The sequence below is a fragment of the Hypanus sabinus genome, chromosome 4 (genome assembly GCF_030144855.1).
Source record: "Hypanus sabinus isolate sHypSab1 chromosome 4, sHypSab1.hap1, whole genome shotgun sequence".
NCBI lineage: Eukaryota > Metazoa > Chordata > Chondrichthyes > Myliobatiformes > Dasyatidae > Hypanus > Hypanus sabinus.
The window spans coordinates 170,208,131-170,226,112 of record NC_082709.1 but is presented as its reverse complement, the minus strand read 5'-3'; the positions used below and the strand labels follow the sequence as shown (position 1 = coordinate 170,226,112).

Genomic DNA, 17,982 nt, shown 5'->3' with positions numbered 1-17,982 from the left:
AATGAGACATGTCTGAATATTTTCAGTGCTAAAAACCAGAATAAACTCTCTCCACCAGGATGTTAGAGAGGGTGCAGCTTCGACGTGTTACCGTGAAAGAAAAAAAATACAACAAATAACATGTTAGTAAAGTAAGAAAACTAGTCGGAGCAGTTGTAACAGGCTGCATGCACGGCCAGCGCATGCGCACAATACGAGAAACGCAGCTTCACGTATTGTAGGCATTGCTGTTGTCAAGGTGATCCAAGGCTGAGTGGAGAGCCAGTGAGATTGCATCCACTGTAGACCATTTGGTTGGCACAGGTTTTCAAAACCCTACCAGGTACACCTTTGGGGCCTGATGCCTTGTGAGGGTTCACCCTCTTGAAAGACATTGTCCTTTGAGACGGCGATCACCGGGCCACCAGAGCTGCAGGGACTCACACAGGAGCAGCTTTATTCTCTCCTTCAAGGTGTGCATAAAAGACATTGAGCTCATCTGGGAGTGAGGCATGATGTTAGGTTTCACCTTACAGGCCTGCAAACTCTGCCAGAGCTGACAAACATCTGATTGCTTCTCTAACTTCAATTGGAATTGTTCATTCGCTCTTAAAATAGCCTTTTGTAGATCATGTGTAGACTTCTTGTATGTTTCTGGATCACTGGTCTTGAATGCCAAATAGCTCCCCTCATTCTCCTGTGCTCCTTGGAATAAAGTCCAAACCTATTCAACCTTTCCCTACAACTCAGATACTGAAGTCCTTATAGGTTTTCTCTGTACTCTTTCGATCTCGTTGGTGTAGGGAGGTGAGCCAACCTTGTAATGTAGTCTAAGAACAATCTAACTTTTCCTTGCGACGTAGCCCCCATTGTCCTATTATCCACGTGCCTTTCTAAGAGTAGCTCCAAAAGCATCTGCATCTAAACCATCCCTGACTGGATGTTCTATGCACTCACCATTCTCTGTATAAAGAACTTACCTTTATATCTCCCTATACTTTCCTCCAGTCATCCTAAAATTATGCCCCTATGGTACTAAGCATTTTGTCCCTGGGAAACATATCTGGTTATCCACTCAATCTACGCCTCTTCTCATCTTGTACACCGCTGTCAAGTCACCTCCTATCCTCTCTCACTGCAAAAAAAAGACCCTAGCTTGCTCAGCCTATCTTCATAAGACATGCCTTCTCGTCCAGGTAAATCTCTCTGCTCATTCTCTAAAATTTTCACATCCTTCCTATAAAGAGGCCTATAATGAGGATGAGAAAGGAGAATCCATTCACTTTGGGCCAGTGCAGAAGGGTGGTTAGATAGCGACGAGCTTCCAAAAGCCCTATCATTTTCTTTGTCCCATCCAATTACAGAGAAGAATTGAAATGTGGAGATCCTTTCATAGTCTCTGTTTAGAAGCTTCTTGTCAGCGTGACAGAGTGGCCAACGAGTAATACAGGAGTTAAAGATTTCTAGTCAGCACCAAAAATCTCAGTGCTTTGAACAAAAACTCCTATCTCTATAGAAACACATGGCAGTATATTAACACTCTCTATCACTAATAAGAGGTTTGAACCACTGATCATTTCTATACATAGATACATTTTTAACAGCAGGGGATGAAGCAATCCAGTTCCACACAAGTTAATGGAAAGAGATTTTAAGTGCCTGTTTGCAGCAGTCTTCCATTATTACAACCATAACTCATTAAATTCTTATCAATTGTGAATTACAGAGGCGGCCTATCTAATATATATTGTGAATTCCCAAAAAAATTAACTATGGAATGCAAAGTGGGGAGGGGAAATTGCTTGATCTTGTACCATCACTCACATTTTGTGTTCATTCCTGCTGGAAGGTGAAACTCTGTTTGTTTGAATTATTATTGCAATATAGTTGTAAAGGAAAGCAAAACTCCTTGAATTTATATAAGGCCTTTTATGGCTATGCGACATTTTTAAACCCTTTACAGCCAATTAAGTTCCTGTGATTTACTGCTATGGATAAGTGCATCAAGGAGCTTACAAATTATAAGGTCCCACAAACAGAATGAATGACCTGGCAGTCTGTTTTGGGTATTTCACTCAAGGGATAAATAATAGCCAGGACAAATTTTGCTTCTCAATCATCATCGTATGGCTAACCTCCGCAGCTTGGCTTAGATGAATGAGAAACCTGTATTCAGTAGGTCAGATCTGCTGGGTTGTGCTGAAAATTTCACTTCAATTAATTAATTCTACTTCCTAGTGGGAAGTTCCCAATACTGGTAAATCTGGGACTTAATTGCCCAACCACAGTTCACTATAGCGGAACATAATTTTGTTGTAAAGTGATCCACTGCTGTGTTGCTTGGAATTTAAGACCATAAGATATAGGAGCAGAAGTAGGCCATTCAGCCCATCGAGTCTGCTCCGCAATCCAATCATGGACCAATCCAATTCTTCCAGTCATCCCCACTCCCCTGCCTTCACTCCATACCCTTTGATGCCCTAGCTAATTAAGAACTTATCTATCTCTGTCTTAAATACACCCAATGACTTGACCTCCACAGCCACTCGTGGCAACAAATTCCACAGATTTATGACCCTCTGACTAGAGTAATTTCTCCACATCTCAGTTTCAAATGGACGTCCTTCATTTCTGAAGTCATGCCCTTTTGGCCTAGAATCCCCTACCATGGGAAATAACTTCACCATGTCTAGTCTTTTCAGGCCTTTTAACATTCAGAATGTTTCTATGAGACCCCCCTCATTCTCCTGAACTCCAGGGAATACAGCCCAAGAGCTGCCAGACGTTCCTCAAACAGTAACCCTTTCCTTCCTGGAATCTTCCTCGTGAATCTTCCATCCTTGGACTCACTTTACACCACATGCTGTTGGAGCAGTGCTGCCAGGATAATCAAGGATAAGTTCCACCCAGCCAATACACTTTTTGTCCCACTTCCCTCTGGGAGAAGGTTCAGGAGCATGAAGATTCGAACGGCCAGATTTGGGAACAGCTTCTTTCCAACTGTGATAAGACTGCTGAACAGATCCTGACCTGGATCTGGGCCGTACCTTCCAAATACCGGACCTGACTTGCACTACCTTACTTTCCCTTTTCTATTTTCTAATTATGATTTCTAATTTAATTTTTTATTATTTTTACTTCGATTTGTACGTTAGGGAGCACAGAGACAAATATCGTTGTGATGATTGTGCGCTCTAGTTTCAATTGTTTGGTGACAATAAAGTAATTGTTTGTTTGTTTGAACCCTCTCCAGTGTCAGTATATCCTTTCTAGAATAAGAAGCCCAAAACTACACACTTTTGCCACTTCTTTGCCCATTCCCCTAAACTATTTAATTCTCTCTGCAGGCTCTCTGTTTTCTCAACACTACCTGCTCCACCACCTATCTTTGTATCATCAGCAAATTTAGCCACAAATCCATTAATACCATAGTCCAAATTATTAACATACGTTGTAAAAAGCAGCAATCCCAACACTGACCCCTGTGGAACTCCACTGGTAACGGGCAGCCAGCCGGAATAGGATCTCTTTATTCCCACTCTGTTTTCTGTCGATCAGACAATGCTCCACCCATGCTAGTAACTCCTCTGTAATTCCATGGGCTCTTAACTTGCTAAGCAGTCTCCTATGCGGCACCTTGTCAAAGTCCTTCTGAAAATCCAAGTACACTACATCTACTGCAACTCCTTTGTCGACCCTGCTTGTAATTTCCTCAAAGAATTGCAGTAAATTTGTCAGACAGGATTTTCCTTTAAGGAAACCATGCTGGCTTTGGCCTATCTTGTCATGTGCCTCCAGGTACTTCATAATCTCATCCCTAACAATCAATTCCAACAACTTCCCAACCACTGATGTCAGGCTAACAGGTCTATAGTTTCCTTTCTGCTGCCTCCCACCCTTCTTAAATAACGGTGTAACATTTGCAATTTTCCAGTCATCCAGTACAATGCCATTGTAATTTCTTCTTATTTGGAATATGTCTTGCACTTCCCTCATTTTTTGCAGAAACTCCAGCCATTGCTGCTCTGCTGTCCTTCCTGCAAATGTCCCTTTCCCGTCGACTTCAGTCAGTTCCCCTCTCATGCCATTGTAATTTCCTTTATTCCACTGAAATACCGATACATTGGATTTTATTTTCAAGTTTCAACGTGAGCTCGATCATATCGTGATCACTGCTCCCTAAAGGTTCCTTAAACTTAAGCTCTTTTATCACCCCTGGATCATTGCACAATTTATTTAATTCTTCTGTGTACTTGATTCCATTTTAGGATAAGTTATCTTGAAAGGAGAGCAAGATCTTCTCAGGTCATTTCAGTTAGTCATTTCACATTCCATGCATGGCTACCTCCATTACAGATACTTCCTCCTTTCCCACCCAGGATAACGTGCTTCTTCACCATCTTGCTGAGCACAGCACCAAAATCAATTTTCATGGGTCTGTCATGTGTATTTTTAAATTAAAGCCTCGTGTAAAACACACTATTCTCTCAGGTAAGAACAGCAGATAAGCAAATTGATTCCAAGTTCCTGATGTGTTAAAGCCTTTGCAACATCAACAAGCCACAACTGTGTGATGGAATGCACTAATGCTGTCCAAGTGCTTGGATAAGTACTGTCCAATGACCGTTATGAAATATAACAGCATCCCAGCTAAACAGCCCTGATTAATTGACAGCCCATTCAACATGCAAAAACACTCCATTAACCACTGGGTATCATGTCCAAAATGAGTTGCAGTTATTTACCAAGGCTTTTCTGACAGCATCTTCAAAATCCCTGAATTCTACCACAGAAAAAGATCAAATCCAACAGATGCCCATGAAAAGCACAAGGTTCACTTCCAGGCCATACACCATCCCAATTTCGGAACACGTCCATGCCCGAGTACTGGAAATTATATCAAACAATCCTGAACCTGAATGTTGAATGTCAACATTCCTTCACAGCAACTGGATCCGAATGCTGGAACTCCTGACCCAATAGCACCATGGGAGCACCTTCTCCAGGTCAAGAAAGTCACTGCTTATACTAAAGTAGAAGTTGAGGGGTTCTTAGTTATTAAGGGCATCAAAGGTTACTGGGAGAATGCAGGAAAATGGGATTGAGAGGGATAACAAATTGGTCATGATCAAAAGGCAGATCAATATGCAATGGCGGGGGCATCTAAGACCAGAGGACACAGCCTCAGAATAGAGAAACATCCATTTAGAATGGAGATGAGGAGGATTTCTTTATGCAGAGAGGGGCAAATCTGTGGAATTCATTGCCACAGGTGGCTGTGGAGGCCAAGTCATTGGGTATTCTTAAGGAAGAGGTTGATAGGTTCTTGATTAGTCAAGGCATGAAGGAATATGGGGAGAAGCCAGGAGAGGGAAATTGATCAGCCATGACAAAATGGCAGAGCAGACGATGGGCCAAATGGCCTAATTCTGCTTCTATATCTTATGGTCTTGTGGTCATGTGGCTGAATGGCCTAATGCCGCACATAGGCCTCATGGACTAAGTTGCTCTCAAAGGCACATCCCAGAAAAAAAATATATATTTTTAAATACTCTTGGATCAGTCACTTATAGTTGGGCTGAGATGGCAATAAGACCATAAGACATAGGAGCAAAATCAGAGATGGCTATAAGACCATAAGACCTAAAATCTTGCTTCTCTTTAAATTTTACTCCCCTTGCAATTAACCCCCTTGTTTGGGAGCATATTGTCTAACAAGACAACGGTATGATTGTTGTCTCCTGCTCTTAATTTTTATTGCCTCACCTTGTCAATGAGATATGTTTCCATGGAGACCAACTGGGAAGGACGTAGCTTATTTGACACCTGAAACATTTGATGGTAGTTGGCACCTTAATATCAGCGGACTTCCATGGAAAAAGAACCAGTTCAGCTATTGTCAGAAGGAACAGCTCAGAGGACATGGAAATAAAGGAAGCTCGTCATTGATACCGAAATTCAAATGATTACTTAGACATGACATTCAAATTTTCTTTCTGAGCTTCACAGTTGACCAAATACTTTCCCAATGTAAATGTGTGTCAGCAGTTATGACATTTTGCCAGGGATGTGTTACTATGTGCGTAGTACAAAGGCACTCAGCAGTGAACTTTCTAAGAGGTTAACATCTCAGTGAGAACTCATACCTTTTAACAATGTACTGCGTGGGGGGAAGCAAGCGAAAGAGAAAACACGCCTGACAGCTGACTTCCAGATGTACACAAACTCCACAAGCTTCAGTGCATAGTGATCTCGAGCAAAAAGGAAACAACTCTATGCAAAATTGTCACCTTCTAATTACACACTCGGCTGATATCATTGACAGGAGGGCGTGATTGCTGCATGGAATATTTACAAAGACAGTTTCCACTATTAATCGTGGACTTCAAAATAAGAATGCATGTCTGAATCATCATGTGTACACTGATATAAATATTCACTAAGCCTCTCCCAGTCCTGACTGGAAGGAAGCAATCTCCTTGTTGTTTGGTGGTGCAGAACACAAACTTTAACTTTGCATTTGGGGACGAGATAACTAGGAACAAGAGCTGACTAAAGCTGGGGAGGTGTCAAGTGCCATATTGTCCCTACTGTAGGTGGTGCATTGGATAGCAAAAGGCAACAGCAGCAACGAGGGCATTCCAATCATTGGGATGGATCCATGCATGTGGAAAATGCATTAAAAAAAACAATGGCATTTTGCTTTCTTTTCCAGAGGAAAAACACTGGAGCAAAGTATGGAAAAGAGAAGGCATCAGATGGCAAAGGTAACCAGCTTTAATATTCTGCACTTGCATGGCAGGGAATAGTAGGGAAACAAAGAGGTCTTTAGCACAGGAATTTCTTCATGTTGAAATGGTTTCTTCACAGTGAAATCTTCACCCAGGTCTTCTAGAACATAAGAAATATTACTCTCTACGAGCTTCCAATCCGATGGCATGAATTTTGGTTTCTCCTTACAGTAATTTTTCCCTCCCCCTCCCTTCTTCCTCTCTGGCCTTTTACCTCTTCTTGCAAATAAAACAACATGAGATGTTTTATGTTTAAGAAAAAACATAACAACTCATTTATTGTACTCCAAACACTGAACACAGAGCATGGTAAAAGTAATTTACATAGTTACATCATCACATCAGACCAGCCCTTTAGAGTGAACCCCAACTCAATGTTGGTGGTTATAAATTCCACCAGTTACATTGCCCTACACTCTCTCCTGCCTATCACCTCCCTCTGGATCCCCTCTTCCTTCTCTTTCTCCTACAATCCACTTTCCTCTCCTATCAGATTCCTTCTTCTCCAGCCCTTTACTCTCCCACCTACCTAACGTCACCCATCATCTTCATCAAAGTTTCCTTCCCCTCCCACTACCTTTCTGTTGTCTTTCCGCTTCCTTTCCAGTCCTGAACAAAGGTCTCGGCATGAAACGTCGACTGTTTATTCACTTCCATAGTTGTTGCTGAGTTCCTGCAGCATTTTGTGTGTGTTGCTTTGGATTTCCAGCATCTGAACAATTTCTTGTCTGTATTACTCTCAAGGCCTGGCAGCCTCCAATTTGTCTTCCACCTTCTGGATCATTTAGAGATAAAGGAACTTATTGCTATGGCTAGTATGGAAGTTCCTTTATCAGTTATTGAAGTTGCTACACAAAAAATCTGGACATATTTAGAAGTCTAGACATAGTTTGGCGCCGGAATATGTGATGGCACTTCCGGGCTGCCGCCTAGCACAGCCTCAGGTGTGTTGGTTTTTAAAGTGAACAATGTCCTTTACAGTATGTTTTCATGTAAACATGATAAATAAACTTGGCTGTTAAATCTTGTTTTAATGACAGTCGGCTGAAACTAATCGGAGTTTCCTGGCTGAAGAATATTTCACACCCCACCGACTGAAGGGCAAAATTCTTTTTTTCTGCTTGTGGCTGGTTTAACAATCAGCCCAACTTTTCCAGCTGTGACATGAGCAATGAGCCTATGGGTGGAATACCTTAGCACTGCTTGTATGCCATGAATGCTGCTCAAAATAATGTTGCAGATAGCAATTCCTTGAATCTTCAGTCTCTCTTGCTTGCTTTTAGATATTAATTTCCCTCATTCCAGTGCTTTATTTAGACAGAACCCACCCTGTCAATTAGTCACTACCTTTATTTAAGAGCAAGGGGTGCTCAGTAGAGGTTATTTTTTTCCCCTCAGTTGCTCCTCTCTCAAAGTTATTGACTTGAATGTAAGAAGGCCAAATACCAGGACCTGGTAGAGCAGTGTCAGAGACAGGGGTGGAGGGTACAATGTGAGCCTATACAGGTGGGGTAGAGAGGTTTTGTTAGCTGCTCGCTGTGCAGAACCTACTCTCTCCTTGGCATTATGGGGGCTTCAAAGAAATGAGTCGTCAGGACCGTCGCAGATTGCGAAAGAGCAAGAGATGTGACCCATGAACCATTACTGAACGAGAACAAGACAGGGTCTGATTAACTCTGGCCTAGGCGAGAGTGTAGTTTATTTCTCAAAAATCTATCCGATTTCAATAGTTTAGTTTATTTCTCAAGAATCTGTACAATTTCTTTCAGAAAGTGAAGACTAAATAGACTCCCACCAGTCTTTCAGGTTTCGAATTTCCTACCTAACTACATGAAAATCTTCTTCAGATCATCCCTGACTCCTCTGCAACCTATTTTCAATCCCTACCCTCTGGACAGGAATGAGTTCTCTCTGTTCATTCTGTTCCGCTTTCTCTGCTCCATCAAGAAAAATCAAACTTTCCATATAACAGAAATCCCTTATCACTGTAGCCATCTCTTTGGCACCTTCTCTATAATCTTTGCTTCCTTGCCATAGCATGGTGACCAGAATTAGACAGAAACAAGGATCTATGACAGAGGAGCTAATCTCTGCCCAAACACTTTGCACTCTCAACTATCAATCACTTGGTTTCCTGTCAGGTTTTGCTTCAAGGTGCACGTTTGAAGCAAGGGAAGAGATGGAACACGTTCCAGCAAACAATCAAATTATGGCTGATTTGTGATCCAACTTCATACTCTTGCCTTTCTCCTTAAAGCCCTTGCTAGTTTAACTCTCCCAGACTCATAAATTAGTATCTGACCCACAATTAATTAGCATTTCCTGATGAAAAGTTCAGCTTTCTAAAAATCTGGGGTTTTTAATTTTATTCATGAAACATAGAATACTACAGCATTTCACAGGCTCTTCAGCCTACGATGCTGTGCTGACTTTTAATGTACTCTAGTATCAATCTAACCCTTCCCTCCCACATAGCCCTCCAGTTTTCTATCATCCATGTGCCTATATATAAGAATTTCTGAAAATTCCGTACTGTACCTGCCTCTACCAACACCATGGGCAGCATATTCCATACATCCACCATTTTCTGTGTTAAAAAACATACCTCTGACATCCCCCCATACTTTACTCCAATTATCTTAAAGTAGTGCCTCTCCCCCTCATATTAATCATTTTTGTCCAAGAAAAAGTCTCTGGCTATTCACTCGATCTACCCTCATATTATCTTGTACACCTCTATCAAGTAACCTCTCAGCCTCCTTCGTTCCAAAGAGGAAGTTCAAAGTTCAAAGTAAATTTATTGTCAAAGTACATGTATGTCACCATATACAACCCCGAGGTGTCATCAGTAAATCCAAGAAACACTATAGAATCAATGAAAGACCACACCCTACAGGCTAGACAAACAACTAATGTGCAAAAGGTAACAAACTGTGCAAATAAAAAAATCAAAATAAATAAATAAGCGATATCTCTCAAGAATTTGAGATCAAGATTCCTTGAAAATGAGCCCTAGTCCTAGTTCACCTAAATTATCCTCATAAGGCATGCTCTCCAATCCAGGCACCATCCTGGTAAGTCTCCTCTGCACTTTCTGTAAATATTCCATATCATTTGTATAAAGAGGTGACCAAAACTGAGCACAATATTCCAAGTATGGTCGAACCAGAGTTCTATAGAGCTGCAATATTACCTTGCTGCTGTTGAACTCTGATTAAGGAAAGCTAACACATCATATCCCTCTTAAACACCTTTTCAACCTGCACAGCAACTTTGAGGAATCTGTGGACATGGACCCCAAGATCCATCTGTTCCTCCTCACTGCTAAGAATCCTCCCATTAACCCTGTATTCTCCTTCAAATTTAACCTTCCAAATTGGATCACTACATACTTTTCCAGATTGAACTTCATCTGACACTTCTCAGCCCATCTCTCTATCCTACAAATTTCACTATAATCCTCGACCATCTTCTGCACTATCCACAAAAAAACACTAACTTTCCTGTTGTTACGCAATCCCGTAACTGGATCACTTACCAGCAAAGATAAAGAGGTCCGTTGAAGTCTGATGGTACTATTTTTAAAAGTATTTATTGATAAAGGGCACAAAAATAAGATTAATGCAAACATACAGATAATATATGTCGTCAATACTAAATCTAAAGCGTGGGTATAATAATAACCAATAAGGAATAGCTCTATCGTTGTCTAGGGGATAATGTATTGTCTGATGGAAAGATAACAGACACTATCAGTTTGTTCAAGCTGCAAAGTTGTTGGGTTTAAAAATGATACGGTTTAAACTTGCCCAGGTCTTTTATGATGCCAATCCGTTGGGTCAGGGGAGCAGATTCTCCCGTTGTTAGCTAAAAACTGTTTTCCGTGGTTCCAGCCACGGAATTGAATGCACGTGGCTTCCTTCAGATGACTTCCTGCTGTTACGTGGTCGCTTAACATTTCTTCTGGTGCATCTGAGGGACTGTTCCTACAGACCCTCTTTTATCCTGACTCGCAGGGTCGTAGATGTCAATCAGGTTGGGGGTGTGCACTTTCTCCCTCAACCAGCCCACTTTGCCTGAGGACATTCACGTAGTATAGTAGCTCAATCCACAAATTGGTCTCCAAGAGACAATGGCCATGTCCCGTAGCTTTACATCGCCGGGGAAACGAGCCAGCCTGCACGTCTCTTTTCCCATTTCCTGGGCCCCTTGACCCAACCCAACAGTGATCTTGCGATTCTCACAAAGGAGGGGGCTACGGACGTAACACTGTCATCTGGCTGCATCACAGGCTGCTATGGAAACACCACTGACCTTGAATAGAAAAGCCTACAAAAAGTAATGCATACGGCCTAGTTCGTCATGTGTAAAGCTCTCCCCACCACTGAGCACATCTAGATGAAGCATGGTCACAGAAAAGCAGCATCCATCATCAGAGACCCCTGCCACCCAGGCATGCTCTCTTCTAGCTGCTGCCATCAGGAGGAAGGTACAAGAGCCTCAGGCCTCACTCCACCAGGTTCAGGAACAGTTATTACCCCTCAACCATCAGGCTCTTGAAACAAAATGGATAACATCACTCCACTTCACTTGCCCCAGCATTGAAATGTTTCTACAACCTATGGACTCATTTTCGAGGACTTTTCATTTCATGTTCTCAATATTTATTGCTTATTTATTTCAATCACAAACAAGAGACAATCTGAAAATGCTGGAAATCCAAGCAGCCAACATAAATTGCTGGAGGAACTCAGCAGGCCAGACAGTATCTATGGAAAATCTTGATATGGGGTCTTGCCAAGAAACATCAACTATTTACTCTTTTCTATAGATGATTACGGGAATGGAGAGGTTAAAATATGTGGAGCGATTGGCAGCTTTGGGCTTGTACTCACTGGAATTTAGAAGAATGGGGGGATCTCATTGAAACTTACTAACTGTTGAAAGGACAGGACAGGGTGGACGTGGAGAGGATGTTTCCTATTGTGGGGATATCCAGAACCAGAGAACACAGCCTCAAAATTGAGGGGTAACCTTTTAAAACAGTGGCAAGAAGGCATTTTTTGAGCCAGAGAGTAGTAAATCTGTGGAAATCTCTGCTGGGGGCCCAGTCTGTGAGTATATTAAAGGCAGAATTTGATTGTTTCATAGAACATAGAACACAGTATGGGACCTTCGGCCCACAATGTTATGTCGACCCTTAAACCCTACCTCCCATATAATCTCGCATCTTAAATTCCTCCATATACCTGTCTAGTAGTCTCTTAAATTTCACTAGTGTATCTGCCTCCACCACTGACTCAGGCAGTGCATTCCACGCACCAACCACTCTCTGAGTGAAAAACCTTCCTCTAATATCCCCCTTGAACTTCCCTCCCCTTAATGTAAAGCCATGTCCTCTTGTACTGGGCAGCGTTGCCCTGGGGAAAAGGCACTGGCTGTCCACTCTGTCTATTCCTCTTAATATCTTGTACACCTCTATCATGTCTCCTCTCATCCTCCTTCTCTCTAGAGAGTAAAGTCCCAGCTCCCTTAATCTCTGATCATAATGCATACTCTCTAAACCAGGCAGCATCCTGGTAAATCTCCACAGTACCCTTTCCAATGCTTCCACATCCTTCCTATACTGAGGTGACCAGAACTGGACACAGTACTCCAAGTGTGGCCTAACTAGAGTTTTATAGAGCTGCATCATTACATCACGTCTCTTAAACTCTATCCCTCGACTTATGAAAGCTAACACCCCATAAGCTTTCTTAATTACCCTATCTACCTGTGAGGCAACTTTCAGGGATCTGTGGACATGTACCTCCAGATCCCTCTGCTCCTCCACACTTCCAAGTATCCTGCCATTTACTTTGTACTCTGTCTTGGAGTTTGTCCTTCCAAAGTTTACCACCTCACACTTCTCCAGGTTGAACTCCATCTGCTACTTCTCAGCCCACTTCTGCATCCTATCAATGTCTCTCTGCAATCTTTGACAATCCTCTACACTAACCACAACACCACCAACCTTTGTGTTGTCTTCAAACTTGCCAACCCACCCCTCGACCCCCACATCCAGGTCGTTAATAAAAATCATGAAAAGTAGAGGTCCCAGAACCGATCCTTGTGGGACACCACTAGTCACAACCCTCCAATCCGAATGTACTCCCTCCACTATGACCCTCTGCCTTCTGCAGGCAAGCCAATTCTGAATCCGCCTGATTGGTTTCCTGATTGGTCAGGGCATCAAACGATGTGGTGAGAAGGTATGGGGTTGAATGGGATTCGGGATCAAAAATGATAGAATGACAGAGCAGACAATGGTTTGAATGGCCTAATTCTGCTCATATGTCTAATGGTCTTATGCTGCCTGGCCTGCTGAGTTCCTCCGGCATTTTGTCAGTGTCGCTTGTTCATTTATGTATTTGTTTTAATTTCTTTCTTTTTGTATTTTCAGTTTGTTGTCTTTTGTTTAAACACCCAAGATGGTGCGATCTTTCATTGATTCTATTATGGTTATTAATCTCAGGGCTGTATATGGTGACATATTTGTACTTTCACAATTTACTTACTTTGAATTTTGAACTTGACTATTTGCTTATCCAAGACATTTGGATAAATCAGGAAGTACAGATGTCCCAAAATGGATCCCTGTGGAACAGGACTAGTCACCCACCACTAGGTAGGATATGCTCATCCGCAACCACCCTTCTGCAAGCCAATTCTGAGATGTTTGTAGACAGTTCTCGTAAGGCCTGGTTCTGCGCCACATTATCCTAGATTCTGCTATCAGTAAAAATGTTTTTCTTCCATTTTCCCCCATTAATTCCATCTGGGCATCACCCTTCACCTCTCTCTTTGGCACTGTTCTCATTCCTGTCCCTCTCCTCATTATACTGGCTATTTTCCCTATCTCCACTCAGTCCGGATGCAGTGTCTTGGCCTGAAATGTCAACAGTTCCTTCTCTTCCCCCAAAGATGCTGCTCAAACAGCTTGTGTTCCTCCAGCAGATTGTTCACTGTTTCTTCATTAGTTCTCCTCAACAATTTGAAATCATGAATCATGCCAACTTCGGGCTTCTACATATCAGGAATATAACCTTTGTTTGTTATAATTTAACCTTTGAAGCCTAGGTAATATTTTAGTAAATCTATACTGTATGCTCTTCAAAGGAATATATATTCCTGAAGTATGTTGTCCACCCCTTTGTGCAAAGGTCATCTTCCTTTAAAACTTTTTGATCATTTTCTCAGCCTCTCATGAGATTTTAAGACCTATGTTCAGAAGTCCCCTTGCAGTACTACTCTGACTAAATACCTCTTTTTTTGGAAATGGCATTAAAGAAACGCCAAAAAGAGATTAAAAAAAAGAACTTTTGTTGTTTATAAACACAAGAGATTTTGAAGATGCTGGAAGTCCCAAGTAACACATCCAAAATGCTGAAGAGACTCAGCAGGTCAGGCAGCATCTATGGAGAGGAATAAAGAAATTATGTTTTGGACCAAGACCCTCCAACAGGACTTTCGTTGTTTGTTACCTAATCTGGTGCAGTCAATTACCCGATAAGTAAATATTTAAATAAAAATAATCTTGTAGAGGTACAGCACAGTAACATGCCCTTCTGGCCCAATGAGCCTGTGTTGTCCCATTACACCCATGTGACCAATTAACCTACAACACACACGTCTTTGCAATTCGGGAGGATACTGGAGCACTCGTAGGAAATTCACGCGGTCTTAGGGAGAATGTACAAACTCTTTACAGACAGCGATGGGATTTCAAACTCAGTCACTGGTGCTGTAAGGCAATGAATTAACCCATATGCTATCATGACTCCTGCATGGTATTTAATAGTGTATTTAATAATATTAAATTAGAATACTTAATGGTCAAGATTCTGAACGATCCTAGTGAAGTACAAATTAATATTAAATTTCACAAAAAATCTGAAAATGTTGGAATTAATTAATTTTAAAAGGAACAGACTTGTTACACACTGTAGGCAATATAGCATATTGAGAAATGGGCCATTTTCCATCCTAGGACTAATTGATTTGTTCTGAGGACAACGTAATAAATCTTAGTGATAACATAATGAGGAAGCAGGAAGGGTGCGGTGGGTATGGCTGTTGCTGTGTAGTCCCTTCAGCAACTGAAAGATGAGAGTGAAAGTTCAAAATAAATTAAACTCACTGTTGGAAAGCCATTGTCAGTGAGTAGGCAGATTCCCATGAGCCTTCTAAAAATAAATGTCACAACGCGTTAAAGCTCCTTCACCCCAGAGCCAGAGCAGTAAATCAGTTTCGTTATTCAGTTCACAGAGATTTATTTGCTGAAGCAGCGCTTCTGAGGGGGCGATCGATGAGGATGCAGGCCATGCCTGCCACCGCAAGTCAGCAGGAGCAGCAGATTGATTAAGCGGCTCTATTCTGCTTATAAAGTAACCTTTTATGCAGCTATTCACTCTCCTCCTTCCAGAGATGCGAGTGAAGGGTTTCAACAGTGGAGGTGATGTCAGGGTGACCAGAGATACTCTGGCCCCCACACTGGAAAAACATTGTACCCCTCTCCCCACAGAAAAAAAGAAAATCCAGTGCTGAGACGCGGAGTGGGCTGACTGAAGGTGGCATGCTAGCGGAGTGGTTAGCACAAGGCTTTCTCAGTGCCTGCGACCTAGGTTCAATTCCTGCTGCTGTCTGTAAGAAGTTTGTACGAATTCCCTGTGACAACGTGAATTTACACTGGAGACTGAGGTTTCCTGCCACTGTCGGTAGGTTAACTGGATATTATAAATTGTCCTGTGATTAGACTAGGGGGATTGTTGGGCTGTGTGGCTTGGAAAGCTAGTAGGGCCTATTATGTGCTGTATTTCAATCAATCAATCAACCAATCAATCAATAAATAAATAAAGGGATTCTAAAGTCATTGTCAAAGTTGGTCTTCCCTAAACATGGATGGTGCTAAAATTGGTTTCTTCAAGAAAGCATTGCCTGTAGCACTCAATGTCTTTTCACTCTCAAACTATTTTCCACCTAAAGAGAACCATACATGATGAAAATAGCCTCCACCTTCACCAGCCTCTTGTGAATGATTCATGTGCCTTGAATGCACCAAAACTTTCCATAAAGTCCACTTATGGGGGATCTGCTATATCGTTTCTTTCACCTAGAATGGGTGGGACAGTGGTGAAGGTAATAGAACTGCTGCCTCATAGTTGCAGAGAATTGGGTTTAATTCTAATTTCTGGTGCACTGGACTTTTCATGTTCTCCCTATAGGTTCTCCTTTGGGTGCTCCACTTTCCTTCAGTGTCCCAAAGAGAGGTTAATAATCCCCATAAATTTCCTATTAAGTAATTTGGGACATCCTGAGAAAGAACTGTATTATGACTCAGTACCTCAAGGGGGCTGAGGGACCTCAGGAGGTCATTGAGGGGGATTAATGGGTCAACAATTGGCCAAAGCTGACCTTCCAGTCTTTCCTTCTCCTAGATGCGGCCAGAGCTACAAAGGAGGACACTGAGGAGTTTGACATTGACCTGGATGCCCCTGAGACAGAGAAGGCTGCTGTCGCTATACAGAGTCAGTTCAGGAAATTTCAGAAGAAGAAACAGGATCCTTCTTAGGATTTCTCGTGGATGCTGCGAGGCAGCACATGAACAGACAACTCCCTCAAAGCTTTCTTCTGTGGGTGCATGCAGTAAATAAAAACTCTGCAGTATCTGTGTGTATTGAATATATACCCTAAAATGTCTCTGTAATACTCCCCTTGGTCATTGCCTTGTAACCTATTCACACATTAATAAAACTAGTATTGTACCCATAGTACTTTCAGTGAACTTCTTACTCGAGCCTGCAGGAGATGTACTGTCCACTGCTCCTCGTGCTACTCCAGTTCGACTCTCATAGCTACTCAGTCTAACTGAAGTCACAGGACATTCCAGACGTGGAATATGGAGCAATATGCAAGGCGCAGGAGAAACTCAACAGGTCAGGCAGCATCTCTGGAGAGAAGTTGATGTTTTGGTTTGGGACCCTTTATCTGGACCAGGGGCTCCCAGCCTGGGGCCCATGGACCTCTCGGTTAATGTTAAGGGTCCATGGCATAAAAAAAGTTTGGGAATCCCTGATCTGGATCATAGTTGACTATTCACTTTCCTCCATAGATGCTGCCTGATCTGCTGAGCTCCTCCCGTGCACAAGGTCAAAGTTGAGTTTATTGTCATTTATACAAGTACATGTATGTTTGCAAAGATGCAATTGAAAACCGACCACGGCAGCCTCACAGGCACATAGCATTAGATGCACAGCATTCACAAGAGCACAAATTATACAAAATTATGCAAAATTATGCGAGAAAATAACGCAATTATAATAAAATATGTCCATTGACGTACAAAGTGATCACAGCGAGATTGTGAAGGTTGGTCCAAAATAGAGTCTTTGAAGGGAGGTAATTAAGGACCCTCATCCCCCAGGACATGTCCTCTTCTCATTGATATGAGCAGGGAGGAGGTGCAGGAGCCTAAAAACACACACTCAACATTTTAGGAATAGCTTCTACCCCTTCAGCATCAGATTTTTGAATGGACAATGAGCACGATCTCACAGAATTTTTCTGCTCTCTTTCTGCAGGGAGCAAAGTGGCGAGGGTGGAGTGCCGCAGGAGGGGTGTGGGACAGGTGGCGGCGAAGGAGTGCCGCGGGAAGGGTGTGGGACAGGTGGCGGAGAAGGAGTGCCGCGAGAGGGGTGTGGGACAGGTGGCGGAGAAGGAATTCCGGGGTGAGGGATGGAGCAGGTACAGACACATCCAGCTGTGAGACACCTGGCGAGATCATTTGATTCCAAACAATTGGTTTATTGATCATTACATCAGATACTTCTTGCTCACTCCCCTCCCACTCTCAGTCCACAGTAGAGACATATCAGAATCAGGTTTATCATCATTCACATATGTTATGGAATTTGCTTTCTTTTTGCAGCAATACATAAAATTAATGCAGTACTGTGCAGAAGTCTTAGGCTCCCTAACTCCCTAGCTATATATGTGTACCTAAGACTTTTGCACAGTGCTGTATGTCTTATAATTTATAGTACTAATGTATTGCACTGCACTGCTGCCACAAATCAGCAAATTTCATATGTCATTGATAATAAACTCGATTCTGATTCTATTCTTGAATCTGGTGATTTAGGATTCAGACTTCTGTACCTCCAGTTCTGTTGAT

At 42.2% G+C, this 17,982-nt stretch overlaps 1 protein-coding gene across 1 annotated transcript in view; it reads left to right on the top strand.

Annotated features, from left to right (window-relative positions):
- The window catches only part of LOC132393480 (calmodulin regulator protein PCP4-like), a 114,439-nt gene extending 97,857 nt beyond the window's left edge, over positions 1-16,582 (top strand). The window contains exons 2-4 of the mRNA XM_059968762.1: positions 6,695-6,746; positions 13,363-13,437; positions 16,247-16,582. Of these exons, the coding sequence (XP_059824745.1) occupies positions 6,695-6,746; positions 13,363-13,437; positions 16,247-16,380 (261 nt within the window). The 3' untranslated portion in view covers positions 16,381-16,582. The remainder of the gene's footprint in view (positions 1-6,694; positions 6,747-13,362; positions 13,438-16,246) is intronic.
- Positions 16,583-17,982: the final 1,400 nt, after the last annotated feature.